The 19,688-nt window shown below is 48.8% G+C and overlaps 1 protein-coding gene across 12 annotated transcripts in view; it reads left to right on the top strand.

The window, feature by feature from the left end:
• MACROH2A1 (macroH2A.1 histone) overlaps positions 1-19,688 on the top strand; it is an 81,400-nt gene that overhangs the window by 10,360 nt on the left and 51,352 nt on the right. For all 12 annotated transcript variants that reach the window (XM_069592103.1, XM_069592099.1, XM_069592101.1 and 9 more), the window contains exon 2: positions 435-639. In XM_069592103.1, coding sequence (XP_069448204.1) covers positions 468-639 — 172 coding nt within the window. In that variant the 5' untranslated portion in view covers positions 435-467. The remainder of the gene's footprint in view (positions 1-434; positions 640-19,688) is intronic.

Here is a 19,688-nt window from a genome sequence, read left to right as displayed (position 1 = left end):
TAACATCTTCATTGTAGAGGCAGGTGACATAGTTTTCTTTTTGTCAAGTGTTCAGCAAATTTATCAGTGCTGGTCTCCAGTGTATGAAAATACAATTATTAAGCAAGCGTATAGATCTCAGCCAAGAAACCCCATTTTCTTTTACATCATGTGGCATAAAGGCAAGGCACTTAAGAGCAGTCATTGTCAGAGTAACGTTTAAATGGAAGTGGCTGATAAAATTGATGTCATGGTATAAAATGTGAAAAGCTAAGCCATTCTTTTTTCCAGGGCTGAAGCACATGGATGGAATGAAGAAACTGGGCTCGCAGGGCTCCGTGACTGTAGGTGGTGGCATCTGCCGGCACAGCCCGTTTCTTCCACGGCCCTGAGGGTGTGCGGAAAGGGGAGATGTCCCCAGTAATCCTGACCCAAGCGTTCTCTTGCCTCCACAGTGTACTTGCTGATCCATCTCCAGGGCCACCGCCATGTCCAGCCGGGGTGGGAAGAAGAAGTCCACCAAAACCTCCCGGTCCGCCAAGGCGGGAGTCATCTTCCCCGTGGGCCGGATGCTGCGGTACATCAAGAAAGGCCACCCCAAGTACCGGATTGGAGTGGGGGCGCCCGTGTACATGGCCGCCGTCCTGGAGTACCTGACAGGTGAGTGTGCCTGAGTCGCTGTGGACACACAGCTTCCAAGGAGTGGGAGGGCCTTGCTCGTCCATTTTGAAAATGTGCAGACCTGTGGAAAAGTTACGAGAACAGTGCGTGAACACTTTCACCTAGAGGCACCGTCTGTGAACACGTTGCCCCGTTTGCTCTCTCTCTCTCCGCTCTGTGTGTGTGGGTGCACATGCATGCACGTGTGCACGTTTATTTTTGCCTGTTACCTGTTTGATTGTCACCTGTTATAATGATGTCTGCTTTGAAATTCCCTCAGTTGTCCCAGTAACGTGCTTTATGACTTTGTTCTATTTTCTTTCGTGACCCAGGATCCATTTTAGGGTCATACATTGCATTTGTCTGTCAGGTTTCTTTAGGTTTATTTTTTAAAAATTCTCTAGCTTTTCAAAAAAATCTCTGATGACATGGATGTTTTTGGAGGGCATAGGCTAGATATTTCGCAGAATGCCCTTGAATCTGTGATGGCCTCAGGCTTGGATTCAGGTTAAATGTTTTGGCAGGAGAATTCCATGTTGAGAATTCCATGTTGAGAATTCCATGTTGAGTCCTTCTCTGGCATGGCGTCCGGAGGCACCTGACCTTTCCCTTTCCCAGTCTTGGAATCAGCCATCCCTCTGGGGCGAGGTGGCAGGGTCGGGGGAGGGGCAGAATCCTTGGTCCTTTTCCCAGATAAAATGTTGTTGGTCTTATTGGTGACTCCATAGCAACTGTGGGAGGTCATCTGGGCAGGATTCACGCCCACTGCCCCCCAACAACCCTGGCCGCCATTTTTAGTATTGAGGAAACCAACCTCAGGGCATACACAGATTTGCCACATATAACCAGGAAGTACTTGCAAAGGGACACATCCTGCTGTCCTTTTGTAATGCTTTTACCAGTTTTTTCTCCATACATCATCAGGGCAAGTGGCAGATGAGGGCAGCTCTAGAGAGAAGGAGAGACTGGCTCAGCAAGACGAGGCTGGGTTGCTTCCTGCTCTCCCAGGGCTCTTGATAAGACAAGACCAAGGCTTCCCCTCACAACCATGAGGGTTCTAGAGTTTTTGTGTTCTGTAAAAGTGTCTAGGCATAAAAAGTAATTGGGGTTCTAGTTGTGAGGCCTTTGCACATATTTGGAACTTGGACCCTGTGCTTGTCTGAGACTCATAGGTTGCATGCCTGGTAGCATGACATAGGCATGGTTCTTCTCACTATGCAGATGAGGAAACAGAAGCCCAGAACATAAGTGTCACACCCAGGAAAACCACATGTAATGCTGGCAGTTAGCCAGGGAGACCAGGGGAGAACTCGCTAGGTAGGACCCAGAGGAGACTTTTAAGGTCTGGCCTGGCAGTTTACATGCTGTGTGACCCAGAGAGAGTCGTTTAACCTCTCCGGATCCCAATTTCCTTTCAACTCATTTGGAGACAACAGTCCCTGCTTCACCAACTCCAGGCGGCTGTGAGATCCAAAGGGACTTTGTTTGAGCACAGTGGGGAAAGCTGACATGATGTGTAAATCCAGCCAACCTGTGTTTCTTGGTTCCCGAGTCCTGTGATGCGCCTGGCACAGGCATGACACTGGGATGGCCACACACGTTCATTAGGTCAGGTACCGCAGCAGCTTCATTTCTTCCATCAAGCTTCCTCTTGTTAGTTAGCAGGGCACTGGTGGGGGGGTACCGCTGCTCCATCATGTTTGAGGCAACAACTGTCTGTGCTGCACAGAAAGTCTGTTATGTTTTCCTTGTCTACGTCTGGTTGGCTCTGAAACTGAGTGCAGCCCACATGAGGGCCAGGTCAGCAGGTTTGTTCTCATGGGGGCCGGGCACCTTGACCATGAACCCCCCCAACTGTGCCCATCTCTGACTGTCATGGGTGCAGCAGTGGTCCCAAAGTGGGGTGGGAATGATCAGGGCAGTCCAGTGCTAGAGCTGGGCAAGTCACTCAAGGCAAATCCTTACTCTGGTGTTAGCCATGTTAACCCCTGTGTATTAAAAAGTAATACATATTTTGAAATTTTACCAAGTCCTTCCAGAAGAGCTATAGTTAGCTGAATCTGAGCCATCTTCTCTGTCTACACACAGTGTTGAGTCATTGGAGTGACCACTGCCCAGGGCCCTGACTTGTCATCTGGTCTGTGTGATGGGGGCTTTGGGGGATGTCCTGAGCCCTCGACGCTATACTCAATCACTGCTAGTCACTTGTGTCCGGTTGTCTGATGGGCAGGAGCTGAGTTTCAGGGCCGCATCAGTGGAGCATTGCTGCACTCCACCATCTGGACTCTGCTGCGCCCCGCCCCCCCATGACTGCCCTCAGGAGGTGATCCGCCCTGAGCCCCTCGGGCTGGGCTGTGGGAGCCCATCTGCCTGCTCAGAACTTGGGCTTTGGTCCCTGAGAGAGAAGCGGAGGTGGCCCAGGTCTCTTTCTGCTCTGTTGTTTGCTCCTGTTTCACAGAAGACCCTTTCCCAGACATTGCACGTGCTTACATGTGCTAGCTCCAGAGCACAGGAGTGGCTGGGGCAGAAATCGTCTCTGCTCCATGGAGCTCATGCTCTAGTCTGAAAGGAAGAGCCAGCCAACCCAGATGGCTCCTGACTGTGCCAAGGTCTGTGGAGGCTGTAAGTAGGCCAAGGAGCCCCAGTGCCTGGGGGCCTGGAGGTGAACGGACCCAGGAGAGTTTTATTTGAGGAGGAGACATAATCAGCTGAGACCTGGACAGGGAGATGGTGCCAACCAGCCCTGTGAGGGATAGGAAAGAGCTCTGCCACCTTCAGAATGTACCCACTGGGTGCCAGCCTCTTCCCAGAGTTGGGAAATGCTAATGTGACTTCGGGCTCAGACACTGTACTCCAATACACGGCATCTGAGCAAAGTGCCACCCATTCCACAGGTCCTCAGGAGAGCTGCATTGTGTCCAGTGCTGAGAATCAAGCCAGAGCAAGACCTCCCCCGACCCTCAGAAGCTTTGTCCAGAGGCAGGTACAAACCAGGAAAAGGCGGTGACGATGCAGGAACACACGTGCTGAGATCAGGCTTCAGGAAACTTTTCCTGGAGGATGTGTATTAGCCTGCTCACCAGAGCCGCCCTGCTTGTCTGGTTGTCACCTGAAGGCTCCCCTGGAGGATTTGTCTCCTTCTCTGACAGGTGGCACACAGTTGTAGGCATGGTGATGGGGTGCCACCCAGTGCTCTTCTGACGTGGCTGGACCAGGCCTCCTGTCAGAACACCCTGGTGGAGAGTTGAGGAGGGGTCTGGATGCTCGGGTGCCTGAGCTGCAGGGCCCACCTGGGACCAAGTAGCTCTGGAGCAGGGAGCTGACATCTCCGGCCAGCCTGCGGCACCACTTGGGATGCCATGCTGTCCAGTAGAATCTGGTAGGGGCAGCGGAACCAGGTGGTCAAGAGTATGGACCTTGGTGTCAGAGCTGCTGTTTCCTCATTATGGCCTAGGCAGCTCACTCACATCCCTAAGCTGTGAAATCTATTATCTGTGAAATGGGGGTTACAGTAAGAGGCACAGACTTACTATGAGGTGGGAATGAGAGGATGCACGCAAAGTTCTTGTTTGTATCTGCACAGTGTTAACCTGGTGACGTTAGGGCGACAGCAGAGAGGAGGTAATCCTGCTCTGGCTGCTGAGGTGACTGAGGGTGCCTGCTTGCCTTGGGGATGCTGGTGGGGCTGTCTTCACCAAGCACCTGCAGAATGTCCTGGCTGTTACAACCTACTCCCTCTGGTTTATTTCAAGCTGCCATCTAACTCCTCTTCCTAAAGCTGGCTTAGACAGCAAATGATCTGCCTGCCAATACAGGAGACTCAAGCTCGATCCCTGGGTCAGGAAGATCCCCCAGAGGAGGGAATTGCAACCTACTCCAGTATTCTTGCCTGGAGAATCCCATGGACAGAGGAGCCTGGAGGGCTACAGTCCATGGGGTGGCAAAGAGTTGGACACAACTGAGCAGCTAGCACACGCACACACCCCTAAAGCCGGACCCACCCTCAACACCAGGGGCCCTGTTACCAGACTCTTACTTTGCCTGGTGTCAAAAGCTACTTGTGTCTTGAGCTCTTGGCACACTCATGAAAACCTTGAGGGGCTTTCTGGTTAACTGGGAGTTGAGCATGCCCAGCCCTGGGCCTGGGTTAGGCTGGAGCTGAGGCCAGACCAGCATGAGAGCATCAGGACAGACGGCAGCCCTGCAGACCCGGGGCCATCAGAGCCCAGATAGACCATCCCCTGTGAAGAGCATGTCTTCAGGGGTGAGGGACCACGTAGTACTCCTCCTCATGGTCTGCTCCAGGCTGGGGTGGTTGTGGGAGGAGGATGGGGCCTGTGTTTTCTCTGAAACTTGAAGCTGGCATCTGTTTCTCCTCTTGGGTACAGAGCCCAATTATCTGCCAAACTTAAAAGGAAGAGGCAACATCTGGAACAGGCTTGAGTCTGGCTACCAGACAGCTCCTTCCCCAGCTCTCTGTGTGCCTGGCTCTGCAGCCCTGCTGACTCTTCCCAGAGCTCCTCCTGAGGAATGTTATGCTATCTGCTGGGCTTCCTGGTGCCCCAAGACAGTCCATTCTCCATCCCAGGGCCCTTGACCTTCCAGCCAAGTGGTGATAGTAGCCCCAACTCTCAGGTTGCTGTGAAGATCGGTACTGCATCTTATGAATTTGGCCACCATTCTTAGTCAACACTCAATAAATTATAGATAAAAAGAAGTATTATCATGGGGAAACTGAGGTAGTTTCTTTGAGGCATTGTCTTTGCTCCTGTATTACTGTGGTACTTTTTTCCTTAAGTGATATTTGGAGGAACTTCAATTTAGTTCAGCTCAGAAAGCCTCTTTGGAGTCTCTTCCCTGTGCCCAGCACAGGCCTGCTCAGTGCTGGGAGGTTTCAGTTAAGTTCAGTTGTTCAGTCGTGTCCGACTGTTTGTGACCCGATGAATCGCAGCACGCCAGGCCTCCCTATCCATCACCAACTCCCGGAGTTCACTCAGACTCACGTCCATTGAGTCAGTGATGCCATGCAGCCATCTCATCCTCTGTTGTCCCCTTCTCCTCCTGCCCCCAATGCCTCCCAGCATCAGTCTTTTCCAGTGAGTCAAGTCTTCACATGAGGTGGCCAAAGTACTGGAGTTTCAGCTTTAGCATCATTCCTTCCAAAGAAATCCCAGGGCTGATCTCCTTCAGAATGGACTGGTTGGATCTCCTTGCAGTCCAAGGGACTCTCCAGAGTCTTCTCCAACACCACAGTTCAAAAGCATCAATTCTTCGGTGCTCAGCTTTCTTCACAGTCCAACTCTCACATCCATGCAGGACCACTGGAAAAACCATAGCCTTGACTAGACGGACCTTTGTTGCTGTGCGGGTGCAGGAGGGCCTAGAGGAGCTATTCCACGTTCAAGGTCAGGAGGGGTGGCGGTGAGGAGATACCCTTGTCCGAGGTAAGGAGCAGCGGCTGCGCTTTGCTGGAGCAGCTGTGAAGAGATACCCCACGCCCAAGCTAAGAGAAACCCAAGTAAGATGGTAGGTGTTGCAAGAGGGCATCAGAGGGCAGATATACTGAAACCATACTCACAGAAAACTAGTCAATCTAATCACATTAGGACCACAGCCTTGTCTAACTCAATGAAACTAAGCCATGCCCATGGGGCAACCCAAGACGGGCAGGTCATGGTGGAGAGGTCTGACAGAATGTGTCCACTGGAGAAGGGAATGGCAAACCACTTCAGCATTCTTGCCTGAGAACCCCATGAACAGTATGAAAAGGCAAAATGATAGGATACTGAAAGAGGAACTCCCCAGGTCAGTAGGTGCCCAATATGCTACTGGAGATCAGTGGAGAAATAACTCCAGAAAGAATGAAGGGATGGAACCAAAGCAAAAACAATACTCAGCTGTGGATGTGACTGGTGATAGAAGCAAGATCTAATGCTGTAAAGAGCAATATTGCATAGGAACCTGAGATGTCAGGTCCATGAATCAAAGCAAACTGGAAGTGGTCAAACAATAGATGACAAAAGTGAATGTCGGCATTCTAGGAATCAGCGAACTAAAATGGACTGGAATGGGTGAATTTAACTCAGATGACCATTACATCTACTACTGCGGGCAGGAATCCCTCAGAAGAAATGGAGTAGCCATCATGGTCAACAAAAGAGTCTGAAATGCAGTACTTGGATGCAATCTCAAAAACGACACAATGATTTCTGTTTGTCTCCAAGGCAAACCATTCAGTATCACGATAATCCAAGTCTATGCCCCAACCAGTAATGCTGAAGTAGCTGAAGGTGAATGGTTCTATGAAGACCTACAAGACCTTTTAGAACTAACACCCAAAAAAGATATCCTTTTCATTATAGGGGACTGGAATGCAAAAGTAGGAAGTCAAGAAACACCTGGAGTAACAGGCAAATTTGGCCTTGGAATATGAAATGAAGCAGGGCAAAGGTTAATAGAGTTTTGCCAAGAAAATGCACTGGTCATAGCAAACACCCTCTTCGAACAACACAAGAGAAGACTTTACACATGGACATCACCAGATGGTCAACACTGAAATCAGATTGATTATATTCTTTGCAGCCAAAGATGGAGAAGCTCTATACAGTCAGCAAGAACAAGACTGGGAGCTGACTGTGGCCCAGATTATGAACTCCTTATACCAAATTCAGGCTTAAATGGAAGAAAGTAGGGAAAACCACTAGACCATTCAGGTATGACCTAAATCAAATTCCTTATGATTATACAGTGGAAGTGAGAAATAGATTTAAGGGCCTAGATCTGATAGATAGACTGCCTGATGAACTATGGACGGAGGTTCATGACATTGTACTGGAGACAGGGATCAAGACCATCCCCATGGGAAAGAAATGCAAAAAAGCAAAATGGCTGTCTGGGGAGGCCTTACAAATGGCTGGGAGGTTTAGGAGATGTGAAATAGGAACATGTGACGTGATTTTTGCCCTTGGGAAAGTTGATGTTGGGAACACACAAGTCCATAGACCACTAAGGGAATAGGGCAAAGTCTAAGGGACAAGTGGAAAGCACTGGAGCCCTACAGTGGGGGTGGTAGGGGGATGAAAAGCGTATGTGGAAGAGTAGCAAGCAAGCATGCTCTGACTAGATGGGCGCAGAGCACCCTGGGTCAGCGTTGCTCAAACTGTGTTCAGCAGAACCCAGGCATTTGGTGAAATGCAAGAGGCAGTCCATCAAAACATAGGGCTCTGCGTGAAACTGGGAGATGGCTGTATTCACATCCCCTGTTTTGAGATGGATATGTGAATTTCACCTTTTGTTGAGTTCCTCAGTAAAGGAACTGGTTTTAGTTTGGGAACCACTGGGAAACAGCTTTCTTTACTGCAGAACTTTTGGGAGCCTTTAACATGGGTGTTCTCGTGAATCCCCAAGGGGAGGAACTTAGACATATAGTGGTTCTCAAGCTTTTATCAGAGAGCCTTTCAAGAAACAGCTATACTGTAAACGCCTTGCATGGTGCAGTGTGGGGACATTTGTGGTTTAGGGTGTGAAATGGCACCATGAGGAATGCCAGCTTGTCTAATAGAGCTAGGTCTGCCGCCTCCATACAGGGCTCAACACCCTAGAAGGTGCTTCAGCATTTGTCCATGAGGCTGTGGCCTGGGGAAGCTGTGCACTTACTCGGCTAAGCTGAACCGCTCACTTGCTGACTTGGGGAGGGCCCACCACTCTTCAGGGCTGTGCTCATCACTGAGGTGCCAGATGAGAGTCCTTGCCCACTGGGCTTACCCTGGAGGGAAGTGCCTTTGGAGTTGCTCACCCAACTCCTGAGAGGACAGACCTGGTTCCTGGTCATCAAATCCAAAAGGATGTGTGATGACATCTTATTTTGGGCGGGGGAGTCTAGAGACTGCTACATAGCCTGAGCACACAGCTGCCAACCTGCCTCCTAGGATGTAAACTTGTTTGCAAAAATCAAATCTATTCTCAGTTGATTTCTTGACAGTAAGGAGGATGGGAATTCACATCTCAAGACTGAATGTCGACACTTTTTAATAAGTGTAGACCCTCTCAAGTTGATCACTATCAGAGATCTGTTGATTTGGATACCCTGCTCTGGTCTGTTTAAAAACCTGCGGTCATAGAATTATATTTCCACCTCTTATAGGATAAAGCCATGCCTACAATTTTTTTTTCTGTCATGTTTGGCTCTAATCTACAGAACAATGAAGACATCCAGGTTTGCATATTCTTCACCTACCAGTCCTTTTCCATTTCCCCATTCCCTGCCCCTGCCCACACCCTGTGTTTCAGACCTCAGTCTTTTCAGGGTCAGGTCCTGACCTGGGGAACAAGCAGGGTTCACCAGGGGACCCTTATGGCCACTCTGCAGACTGGATGTTTCCTAGCCCTTGTGCCTGACTACATCCAGTAGTAAAACCCCGGGGAAAAGGGATGGTGGTTAAAGATACACCTCTGCCTGGTGTTAGCTAGTAAAGTGATCATCCGCGTCCCAAGTTTTCAGTTTGTTTGCTTCTGATCTATAACTCAGGTCAGCTGTTGCCTATCCCTTTGGTGTTATCATTGTCTGCACTCCATCCCTGCCCCCTTCTCTTGTAGGTATGACAGGGAAAGGCCTCCTCTGTCAGCAGTGTGTCCGGTTACACAGATATTCATTTCAACAAACATCCATCACACTTGGCATTTCTGGCCTGGGAAAGAAAGGATCCGACAAGCCTGGAAGATTAGGGTAGGAAGAGCCTGCCATTGGCTCTGTCACTTACCTGGCCTTTTTTACTGCTTTCCTATCCGGAACAGCCAAGTGTGTCCTGTACTCACACAGCTAAAAATAGGGCAGGGAGAACAGGACAGGCTGGCTCTGTGATGCTCGCAGCCCTCTGAATGGCTGTGTCTCTTGCTTGCTTGCATGGCCACGCAACCTTAGACTTACGCTTCTGGCCAGGACCCAGCTCACGCTTCTTGCTAGAGACTTCATGTTCTCCTGAGGCTCCCAGAACCCCATAGGGCTCACTGTTCTGCAAAGCCTGTCAGCAGATGAAAGCGGGGTCTCGGGGGGACTGGATTTTAATAAGCCAGAGGGTTACAACTAGAAAAAAATCGGAAATACAGAAGTTGAAACCCCAGTATGCTGGATACCCAGTGTGTGCAGACTATATTTAAATGTATGTTCCCTTTTCCAGTTATGTGAGTAATTTATGTTTGAAAATTTAAGAAGCGAAAACTCATCATCTCAGTGCCTAGAGATAGCAGCTGGCACCGAATGCCTTTTGTGTATATGTGTACATGCATGAAAGAGAGTTAGCGTTTAGTCTGTTTTTATTGACATCTGCTCTTGATCACTGTACCTGATCATATGAAGCAGATCATGCAGCATTAAGCGGGGAGCTGCATTGGCAGTCCTAGATTCCATGGGGGATGAACCTTCAGAAGGTGCTTGGAGAAGCAGCAGTTTAGCATTTGCCATTTCCCTGGTGACTTGTCAGATGGCCAGCCTGTTAGCAGACCCAGGTGAGTCGGACCTCGGGGCCGAGGCCAGGCATGGACAGCACTGAGGAGTGGGGCGCCCCAGCACCCCACTTCTCCGTCCGCGGCTTGGAGGTGGCAGCGCAGCTTGAGGACGCGCTTCTCCCAGGGCCTCCTGAGTCTGCTGTGGAGACCAAAAACTGGATTTTTATCTGGTCCTTCACCCAGTCCTCCTAAGGAGGCCGTGAGGTTGTCCAGAAGAGTGTAAGTGTGATCTGGGCACCCTTCACAAAACAATGGCCCCCTGCTCTCCCAGCCCTATGGGTTAGACCAGAGAAAGGAAAGGTCTCAGTTGCTTTCTTTGACAAACATTTTCTCCTGCTCTGTGACTTATCTTATTCTCTCAACACTGTCTTTCACAGAGCAGAAGGGGTTTTTTTTCTCTTTTTTTTTTTAAATTAAAAAAACCCTTTCAATTCTTTCATGCATTGTACCTTTGGTGTTGTATCTACAAAGTCATCACCGAACCCGAGATTATCTAGATTTTTCTCCTATGTTATCTGCTAGGAGTTTTATAGTTTTGCATTTTACATGCAGGTCTCTGACCCCTTTTCTGTTAATTTTTGCAGAGTGTTAGGTCTGTGTCTGGATTCAGTTTTTTGCATATGGATGTGCAATTGTTCCACCACCATTTGTTGAAAACGTCTGCTTTCTTGAAGATAAGCTGCGTGGCCTAGTAAACCTCAGTGGTCAAGGAGTCTCGCTGTTACTCCATGATTTCTCTTTGAAGGGTGGTATGCAGCCTTTCATTTCTGTCATTGGGGTCTGCATGTACTTAGATGAGCTCTCATGAGGGGTTCTGTTTTTGCCTAGGCTAGTAGGAAGGCTCAAAGCGCTACAAAACTGATTCTGGGTGTGGGCAAGGGGAAGTGTGTGAGCCGAAATGTGCATGCCTCTCTCACTCCCGGCCTTCTGTCTGGGTTCCCTTTCCATGCATCCTTTAGAACTTCACTGACTAAGGTCTTCTGCTGGTAAATTTTCTCTGATTTTGAACATGTCTTTATATCTTACCCATAAAGTTTTTAGCTGTTATTTCTTCAGTGTCTCTAGTCTCTCCTTATGGAATGCAGATTAACGATTTGTGAGTGTTTTTTCTAAGCTCCGTATCTGTTTAACTTGCTCATATTTTTCATTTCTGTCTTTTCCGATTACTTTCTGGATAATTACTTCAGGTCTGTCTTGTAAAACTATCTCCCACTTTACTAACTCTCTTCAGCTGTGTCTTATCTGCTATTTAATTCAGTCACTGAATTTTTAATTTGTTTTGTTATTTTTTAGTCTAGAAGTTCTCTTTGGTTCTTTTGTGAATATACTTGGTCATTCCTCACGATATCTTGTTTTCTCTTCATTTTCAAATTTTTCTTTATATTTTACACATAGTTCTTATGTATTTATCTGAATAATTTTTTTCCCTGAGCTTTATTAAGGAATAATTGACAAATGTAATCATATACATTTAAAATGTACAAAGTGATGACTTAATATGAGTGAAATGATTAGCCATTTTATCTGAATAATTTTAGTATCAGAAATTTTTATGAGCCTGTTTTTGCTGGATTTTGAGTTATTGTTCAGAGTGTCTACCTCTCTCCAAGGCTGCAAAGGAATTCCCTCATGCTCTTGCCTAGTACTTTTTATGGTTTAATTTTTTACATTTTCACTTTGACCTATTTGGAATTTTTCCTGATATAGTGTGGGAGAGGAATCAACTTAATTTTATTTCATATGTTTACCCATTTATCTCAACACAATTAATTGAGTATTCCAGCTTTTCCTCAATGATCTAAGAGGCTGCTTTTATCTTACATGAAATTTCTATATATACATAGGGCTATTTCTGGACTTTCTTTTCTGTTTCAATGGTATGTTTATCTTGTTATGCATTTTATAAGATGTTTCTCATATCTGGCAGGTTTTTCACTGTTTTTATTTTTATAGAAAGTAATTATTTTCTTTGAGCTTCCCTGCCAACTCAGTTGGTAAAGAATCCACCTGCAGTGCAGGAGACGCTGTTCGATTCCTGGGTGGGGAAGATCCCTGGAGAAGGAATAGGCTACCCACTCCAGTATTCTTGGGCTTCCGTGGTGCCTCAGATGGTAAAGAATCTGCCTGCAATGTGGAGACCTGGGTTTGATCGCTGGGTTGGGAAGATCCCCTAGGGAAGGGAATGGCTACCCACTTCAGAATTCTGGCCTGGAGAATTCCACGGACAGAGGAGGCTGGCGGGCTACGGTCCAGGGGATCACAGAGTGTCAGCCATGACTGAGTGACTAAGCACGCAGCACATTGTTTTCTTTAATAAGGAATATATACCAGTGATAAAAATCGTGTCCCCAAAAGGCATACAGTGAGACGTGCGTTTCTTTTCCTGCTGTTCTGCACACCCAGTTTCCCTCCCAGGAAACAATCAGTATTGCCAGTTTCTTATGTATGCTATATATGTTTAAAAATATTTTCCTCCCCTTTTCAAGATAAACCTAGAAAATGCAATGCCAAAAAATAATAGGTGCCTGTGAGATGCAGAGATTGACATGTATACGTGTATCTGAGCCCAAATCTGAGGGTGTCTCATCTGCCTCTAACCTGCCCCAGCATCCCTGTTCCATCCCACTCCCCACTCTCCTGAGCCAACCTCGAAGCCTGCCTGGATCCTGGGCCATCCAGGGGCTGCCTCCCCTGGGATGACAGCTTTGTAGTTCACACTGCAAGCCAGGGATCCTGAGTGTTTGTTCTAATCCATGAAACCAGGCCAGTGCCTCAGAGAGTGTCCCTGCACTTCTATCCTGCATCACCCTCTGAATGCTGCAGTGCTTGCTCAGTGGTTTAGTAATTCATCTGTAATGACCTATTTGTGAAAGAGTTACCAAGCTCTGACCAGGTACAAGATTCTGAGCTGGGTGCTGGAGTGGTGGTGGAGTCCGAAGAATCACTGTTGATTTCAACAGATGTGTGTTGACTGTCTGACAGGCCAGACATTGCAGAAGACTTATTAGTGACCCCCAGAGCTGGGACTGTGCCTTTCTCACCCCTCTCTCATCATTGTATACTCTGCTGCTCAGCCCTTGGATTTTTGTTGAAGGGGGAAGAAGACCAGTTAGGGGAAGGATAAGTTTCTGGAGGGGAAGGGATGGTGCTAATGGCAGATGCTACCAGGAAATTGGTAAGAATGAGAGCTGAACTAGACCCCTGGAGTTTTTAATGATGGGTAATTAGGATTAACCTCAGGGCATCATGGCCCAGCCCAGCCTGAGGATAGGCCAGTGGCAGAGCAGCTGTTGGTGGCAAAAGGAAGGCACTGGGGGCATTTCAAGAGTTGATCTCTCACTCCCGCCAGAAAAGGATGTCTCAGCTGTACCTCGCCTTGCAGAGGGAGCCAGGAGCTCTGGTTAAAGTGGCAGTATCCCAGGAGGGGTGCTCAAAGTATACATACCCCCGGGTCCCCCTGTGTATGAACATCAAGAATGGCTTTAAAGGAACTACTGACTGAGAGGAGGAAGTGGGTAAGAATTCCACAAATATCTCTTGTCTCAATATCTTCCCATTAAAATTATCAGCAACTAATAAAACATATTTATAGCCCTCTTACTTTCTTTCCCTGTCTCAAGGCTTCTGTGTCTAGTCAATCCAGAATAAAATACTATAGAGCAAAAAGCCACTCCTCAGAGCTATAAATCAGTTCTAGCAAGTCAACAAACGCAAAGGGGCAGTAACCACAGGCGGCCTCCCTCCATCTCCTGGCCTGTCTCTCCCCACCACCCCCTCCAGTTCTGGTGCCCAAGATGATGACATACATTCTCCTCGGGTTTGCCAGGCTCAGCCAGCCTACGGTCTGACCTGCCCCCAGCTTCCCTCCTTCCCTCTCTCTCCCATCATCTTCCACACTACCTTCTTCCTTTTCAGACAAGTGTCCTCCATCTAGTGGCCAGAAAGCGTTATGTTCCCTGGTACTTCGAGAGGCCTGTGGGGTCTCCTGGGGGACCTGTATCGAATGGCCTTGATAGAAGACTTTTCTATGTGTCCTCCTTAGAGAAGGAGGCTCCATCTCTGCCAGAGCCCACGTTTCTTGCCTGCAGAACTGTGAGAACCATGTGGAAATCCAGGGTCTCTGGAAAAGGTTAGCTTTCAGTTTCCCTTGCCACCAGTGTCCTGATTGATGCTCCCTGTGGTAATTGGTAGCTGAGGTAGTCTTTGGTTAACAGCTCTCTGTTGGCTCTGTAAATCTGTATGTTGACCGCCAAAAATCAGTGTCTGCTGTTCATTCAGAAAATGCCAGTCCTTAACTCTAGTAGCATTGTTTTCTTTGCCCTTCCACCTCTGCCCCAGGCCCTGGCAGTCTCCCTCCCAGATTAAAATTGTGGCTTGTCAAAATAAGAGTTTGGAGGCACAGAGGGCAGTGCTTTGAGTGCAGGCAAAGGCAGGGCACTTTAGGTAATAAAATACCTGCCATACATGGAGCGTTTACTATGTGTCAGGCATTGGCTAAGTGCTTTACATCGAGTAACTCACTAAATCCTCAAACCAACTATTTTGCTTAGGAGGAAATTGAGGCTCCGGGAGTTTGAAGTACTTCTCGAAGGTCACTGAGCACAGTAACTCATCTCTAGCAGAGCATTTCTGTAGGCTGTCAATGGAACTGAAACCTTAGTTGTTAAAAGGAGAGTGATGGACTTGGGACCACTTGGTCCACTTTGCCTCTCCTCTGGCTTCAGCGGATGTCTCCAGAAGATGGGATATGCCCAGTCCTCCACGCTGGTTCTGGTCCTCATAGCCCAGCTAGGGAGGCAGGCCCTTTGCTGGGCTATGAGGATAGGAGCCAGCGTGGAGGACTGGGCGTATGAGTGATAGAGGGCATGTGGTGTGGCTGTGCCAGGCGGGAGACAACCCCATGGCCTGGGATGGGCGACGAGGACAGGGGTCCTAAAGGATGAACCTGGAAGGACAAGTAGTCCCTGACAGGAAGGAGGAAAGTTAAAGGCTGGTGGGAACGAAGTGCATGAGCACAAGAGGGGTGATGGTCGTTGGCGTGACGGGTGCTGGGCTTTAGGGAAGGGGCAGTCTGATCAGTGTGGGAGGAGCTGCCTATAGCAGCAGCAGGATGCAGAGGTCCTCGGGGAGAAGCTTGCAGATGGCCAGAGGTGGTCTGATGGCTGCAGTGAGGAGAGCAGAGGGCAGTGCCCAGTCGGTATGCGGTGGCTATAGTGCTTAGCAGCACCGAGAGTGGACGGAGAGCCAAGTGAGCCAGAAAGCTTATTCCTGATGTCCCTTCATTGTCCTCTTAGTGAACGAGAGGTGGAATCCTGGGTGACGGAGCTTAGACAAGTCCTTAGACCAGTGGCCCTCAGCGTTGGGAATCCGTTTGGACAGATAGAGCTGGGGCAGGGCTATTAAAGGTGACCCCAGGCCCCTTCTGGGGGACCTCTCCTACTATGATACCCTTGCTGCTGTGTCACTTCAGTCGTGTCCGACTCTGTGCGACCCCATAGACGGCAGCCCACCAGGCTACCCCGTCCCTGGGATTCTCCAGGCGAGAACACTGGAGTGGGCTGCCATTGCCTTCTCCAGTGCATGAAAGTGAAAAGTGAAAGTGAAGTCGCTCAGTCCTGTCCGACTCTTAGTGACCCCATGAACTGCAGCCTGCCAGGCTCCTCCGTCTGTGGGATTTTCCAGGCAAGAGTACTGTTATATGGCTCTAAAAAGTCGTTTATGAAAGAACCTAAGAAGTCTCATGTGCTCAGATTTTTCTTTTTTTTTAACCCAGAAGCATGATGAAGCATGCCAGGACAGATGCCAAGGCAGGGGGTGCTGATGACACGCAGTTGCCAAGGCCAGTGGGGCGGCATCTGGCATAGTCGCTTCTTCTCATTCATGCTATGTTTTCAATTTATTTTTTACATTTTGAAAAGGTAAATTGCACACAAGATAAGCTCAGTCAGCGCCCAAGTGGGTAGAGCAAAATGTCTCCCTCAGACCTGGTCGCCAACTCCACTCCCAGGCAGCAAAGCTGTGCCATGGCTCCTGAATGGCGTGTGTAAGCATGGGCGACAGGCATCGCCGGTGATGGGCATGCGCCTCCCCACGGGGTGGCAGCTCCAAGGCCCCGCTCTGCTCCACTTTAGAAGTCTGTCAGGGTTCTTTAAATGAGTTTCCTCTTTACATTACACTCTTCAAATCTTTTCATTTCAGCAGACATCTACTGATTGTTCACCCCTTTTTGAGATAAATTAAGAACAAATGGCTATGATTTTCCATATCAAAAACAAACATACATATTAACCATCTCCTTGTAAATGAATTTCAAGTCCTTGAAAGCAGTGAGCCGTGCGGAGAGGGCCCTGCCCGGCTGTCGGCCAGGCCCTTGGTTAGAGCGGGTTCCTCTGGCCTTCCCCAGCCACCTTGGCCTCCCGCCTTCCTCCTGGGCCTCAACTTGTGCTGCCTCAGCAGCTGGCTCTGCTCCTGCCCCGCCACGCCACCCCCTGCCGGGTCAGACAAGAGCCCCAGACCCCATCCCTAGGCAGAGGCTGCCTGTGGGGCCGCCCTGGGTGCTGCGTAATATCAAGGCAAGTCTGGCAGCACTGAGGTTAAGCAGGTTCAAGTGCATTTTTCAAACATATGTAAACTGTTAAGTGTAACAGCAAAGGGTAAACTATCAGGGGAGGAAACACCAGGTTTTCCATATTGCATCTCTCCTCCTCCTCTCAGTTCTCACGTACATCCCATCTATCCACCTAGCCAGACAAGCCAGTTATTTTGATAGAGGAAATCGAGGAAAAGAAAGTTTTCTTCTCCTAGAAATCAAGCCTGCTATACTCTATTAAGAGATAAAAGTGTGTGGTTGTGGCGTCAGTATTTGGAGTTGACTTTTACCAAGCGTTCTAGGCATGTAATTTGGTAACTCATTAATCCTCACAAGCCTAGAGGTGATCTCACCCCCCGTTTATAGAATGGGAAACTGAGGCATGGGTGTTTCTTGGTAAATCTCACAGCTTAGGGCAGGAGCTGGGATTCGCACCCAGGTTGTCTGACAGCATGCCCCTGCTTAACCATGGTGCTGTGTGGGACTGTAGCCACCACTGAAGATGGACCCAGGAGGTGAGCTCACGCAGACCCTCCAGTGATCTGGGGAAGGAAGAGGAAGACTTCCCTGAAAGGCAAAATACTCAAGCACCAGACTGGGTTGGCGGGTTAGATGATGGTAATATTTGCCAAGAATCATAATCTTTTTCTTGTTAATGTGTATAATGCAAAATTACTAATTATTTATTTTAAAATGTGTAAAAGAATTAGCTTACTTGAGAATCTTGATATTAAGCTGCATTTCTTTCTTACTGGGACACTTTGTGGGGAAGGTGGGATACTGGCCTACGTGCTGCCACCTGGACCCTGAGGAGGGGGGTCTGTCATGTGGGCATAACAGCAATGGCTGAGTTTGTGTGAGACTCAGAATATCTGCGTAAAAGTGACAGAATGGCTCATTGCTGCAAAATACCTTGTCTTCTGCCCAGAACACAGCACCCCTAGTTACTGCTATTCTGGGCAGAAGACAAGGTATTTTATTTTCCCTGTGGAGTCACTGGTTCCTTGGAGGCCCCCGGGACCAGCAGAGTGGAGAGCTTTGCTGTGGCCCACAGGCGAGGCCCTGGCGCTCCAGGCTGATGGCTCAGTGGGCTTCAGTTCCTGCCACTCATCACCCGAAGAGGTGGATTCTGGGCTGCCGAGGGAATTGGAGGAAACTGGTGCAGTCAAGATGCAGGAAACACGTAGCAGTCAGTCTCCGATTGGGGTTGATTGGGTTAAGGCCTTCCAGAATAGTGTAAAACAGCTCTGAACTCAGTGAACTGCTGATGGCAGCCTGATGACTGGAAGGAAATGCAGCAAACAGATTCCTTGTCATGCTGTTGGCTTCATAGCACATATCTGTGTTCTCCCTGGGATTACGTGAACATTTGCTTTTCTTTGATTTCTGGTTGTTCTTTTCAATATTTCTTTTGTGAGAGAAGACTCTTCAAACAGTTCTGTAGGAGCCCCCGACTCTTTCCTTTGCGAGAGTTGTGTTTAGAGTTTGGCGCAGCCTTCATGCATCACCTGTTAGTTGTTAGGGGTCTAATTCTGCAAACCATGACTTCATCTCCCCGAAGGAAGATAGACACAATGCTTCAGTACAGCAGATAGGACTACATGCAAGACGCTTGGAGAAGAAGAAAAAAGACACTAAGCCTTTGGTCTCTGGGTGAACTTGGAAAGTAGGTCTGTCAGAGGCATTCACGTTCAGACAGCTGGGCTGTAGCTGAGAAGGCTGCCAGACAGTGCTGTTACTCAAGGCTGTGGGCATCTCGCCAAGTGGCCCAAAATGATCGCATTCCTCGTGGACCAGGGTATGGTGGGCCCAGGGGTGCCTCTGCCCTGCTTGCTGCTCTGAGGAGAGAACAAGGTCGCATCACTAGGCATGTGATGGAGCCAGTGGCTCACCACTGGCCAGGGACTGGCCAGGAGTTGGAGCCAGAGATGCTCAGGTGTTTTACCAATTAGATCGTAAAGAGATCTTAGAACAGAAAACTGGCACACGAGTTGGCTAGTGTCACTCATCATTTGACCTCACCCCTTTGCAGTGTCTGTCACTGCAGAACTTCACCAAACTGAGAGTCCTCTCAGAGGTGACCCCCCAGGCTCTGAGGCCCAAACCTGTCCCAGCGTTGGTCATTGGCGACAAAGTTAGACTGTCATTGGTCAGGAAGTCTTGGCTTGCAGGGGTGCAGACCCTGGTCAGGGGTCTGTTTCTTTTCCTGCTAACCACTCTTTGCTGATTTCTTACAGACTCCATTTGTTTCGGTTACAGTCTCTGCTCTGTGGCTCCTGAAACTCCCTCCGAGGCAGGATCCAAGCACAGAGCACTGCAAACCGTGGAGAAAAGAATTTTCATCTGTAAACGTGGTGCTTGTCTAGTTCTCTTTCTCAGAATCCCTTTTCTCTCAAAATAGAGACAAAAAAAAAGACACACAAAACCTTCCAAACTACAAGATTAATCAAGTGCAGCAAACCCTCCCTGGTAGGAAGGCATGGGTTCCATTCAAGTCCTGATAGAGCTGAAGCTGGCTCTGGCCTGGCCCAGGAGGGGCCCATCCCCCTGGGCAGTGGGTACAGTGGCAGGAACGCAGGCGTAGCCCTGAGCCTAGGGCTTCCGCAAATGTGTCCTTGCTATCATTTGCAAAGCCGAGGATCACTTAACTAGGAAGGAAACTTAATCAGGAAATCTCCTTTAGTGGCGTGTGCCCTGCCCCAAATCCTGAGCACTCAGCACCCTCTCTCCCGCCCTTCTGCAAACATGCCCTGGAGAGCAGATGGGAGCTGATCCATCTTGTTGAGTTGCTGGCATTTTGCACCTCTCCTCCCCCGCTGCAGCAGGCAGCCCTCTCTTAGCCAGGAAAGCCCTTTACAGTTGCCATTTCTAAAACTGGACTGAGGATGAAAGAGGAGAACATATTACTGAATCCTTGGCAAGGGGCGAGTTTGTTCTCTGGGTTCCTGCTTCTTTC

Source organism: Ovis canadensis, chromosome 5 (assembly GCF_042477335.2).
Source record: "Ovis canadensis isolate MfBH-ARS-UI-01 breed Bighorn chromosome 5, ARS-UI_OviCan_v2, whole genome shotgun sequence".
Taxonomy (NCBI): Eukaryota; Metazoa; Chordata; class Mammalia; order Artiodactyla; family Bovidae; genus Ovis; species Ovis canadensis.
The sequence above is the reverse complement of the archived record's forward strand: the minus strand, read 5'-3'. Positions and strand labels throughout refer to the sequence as shown.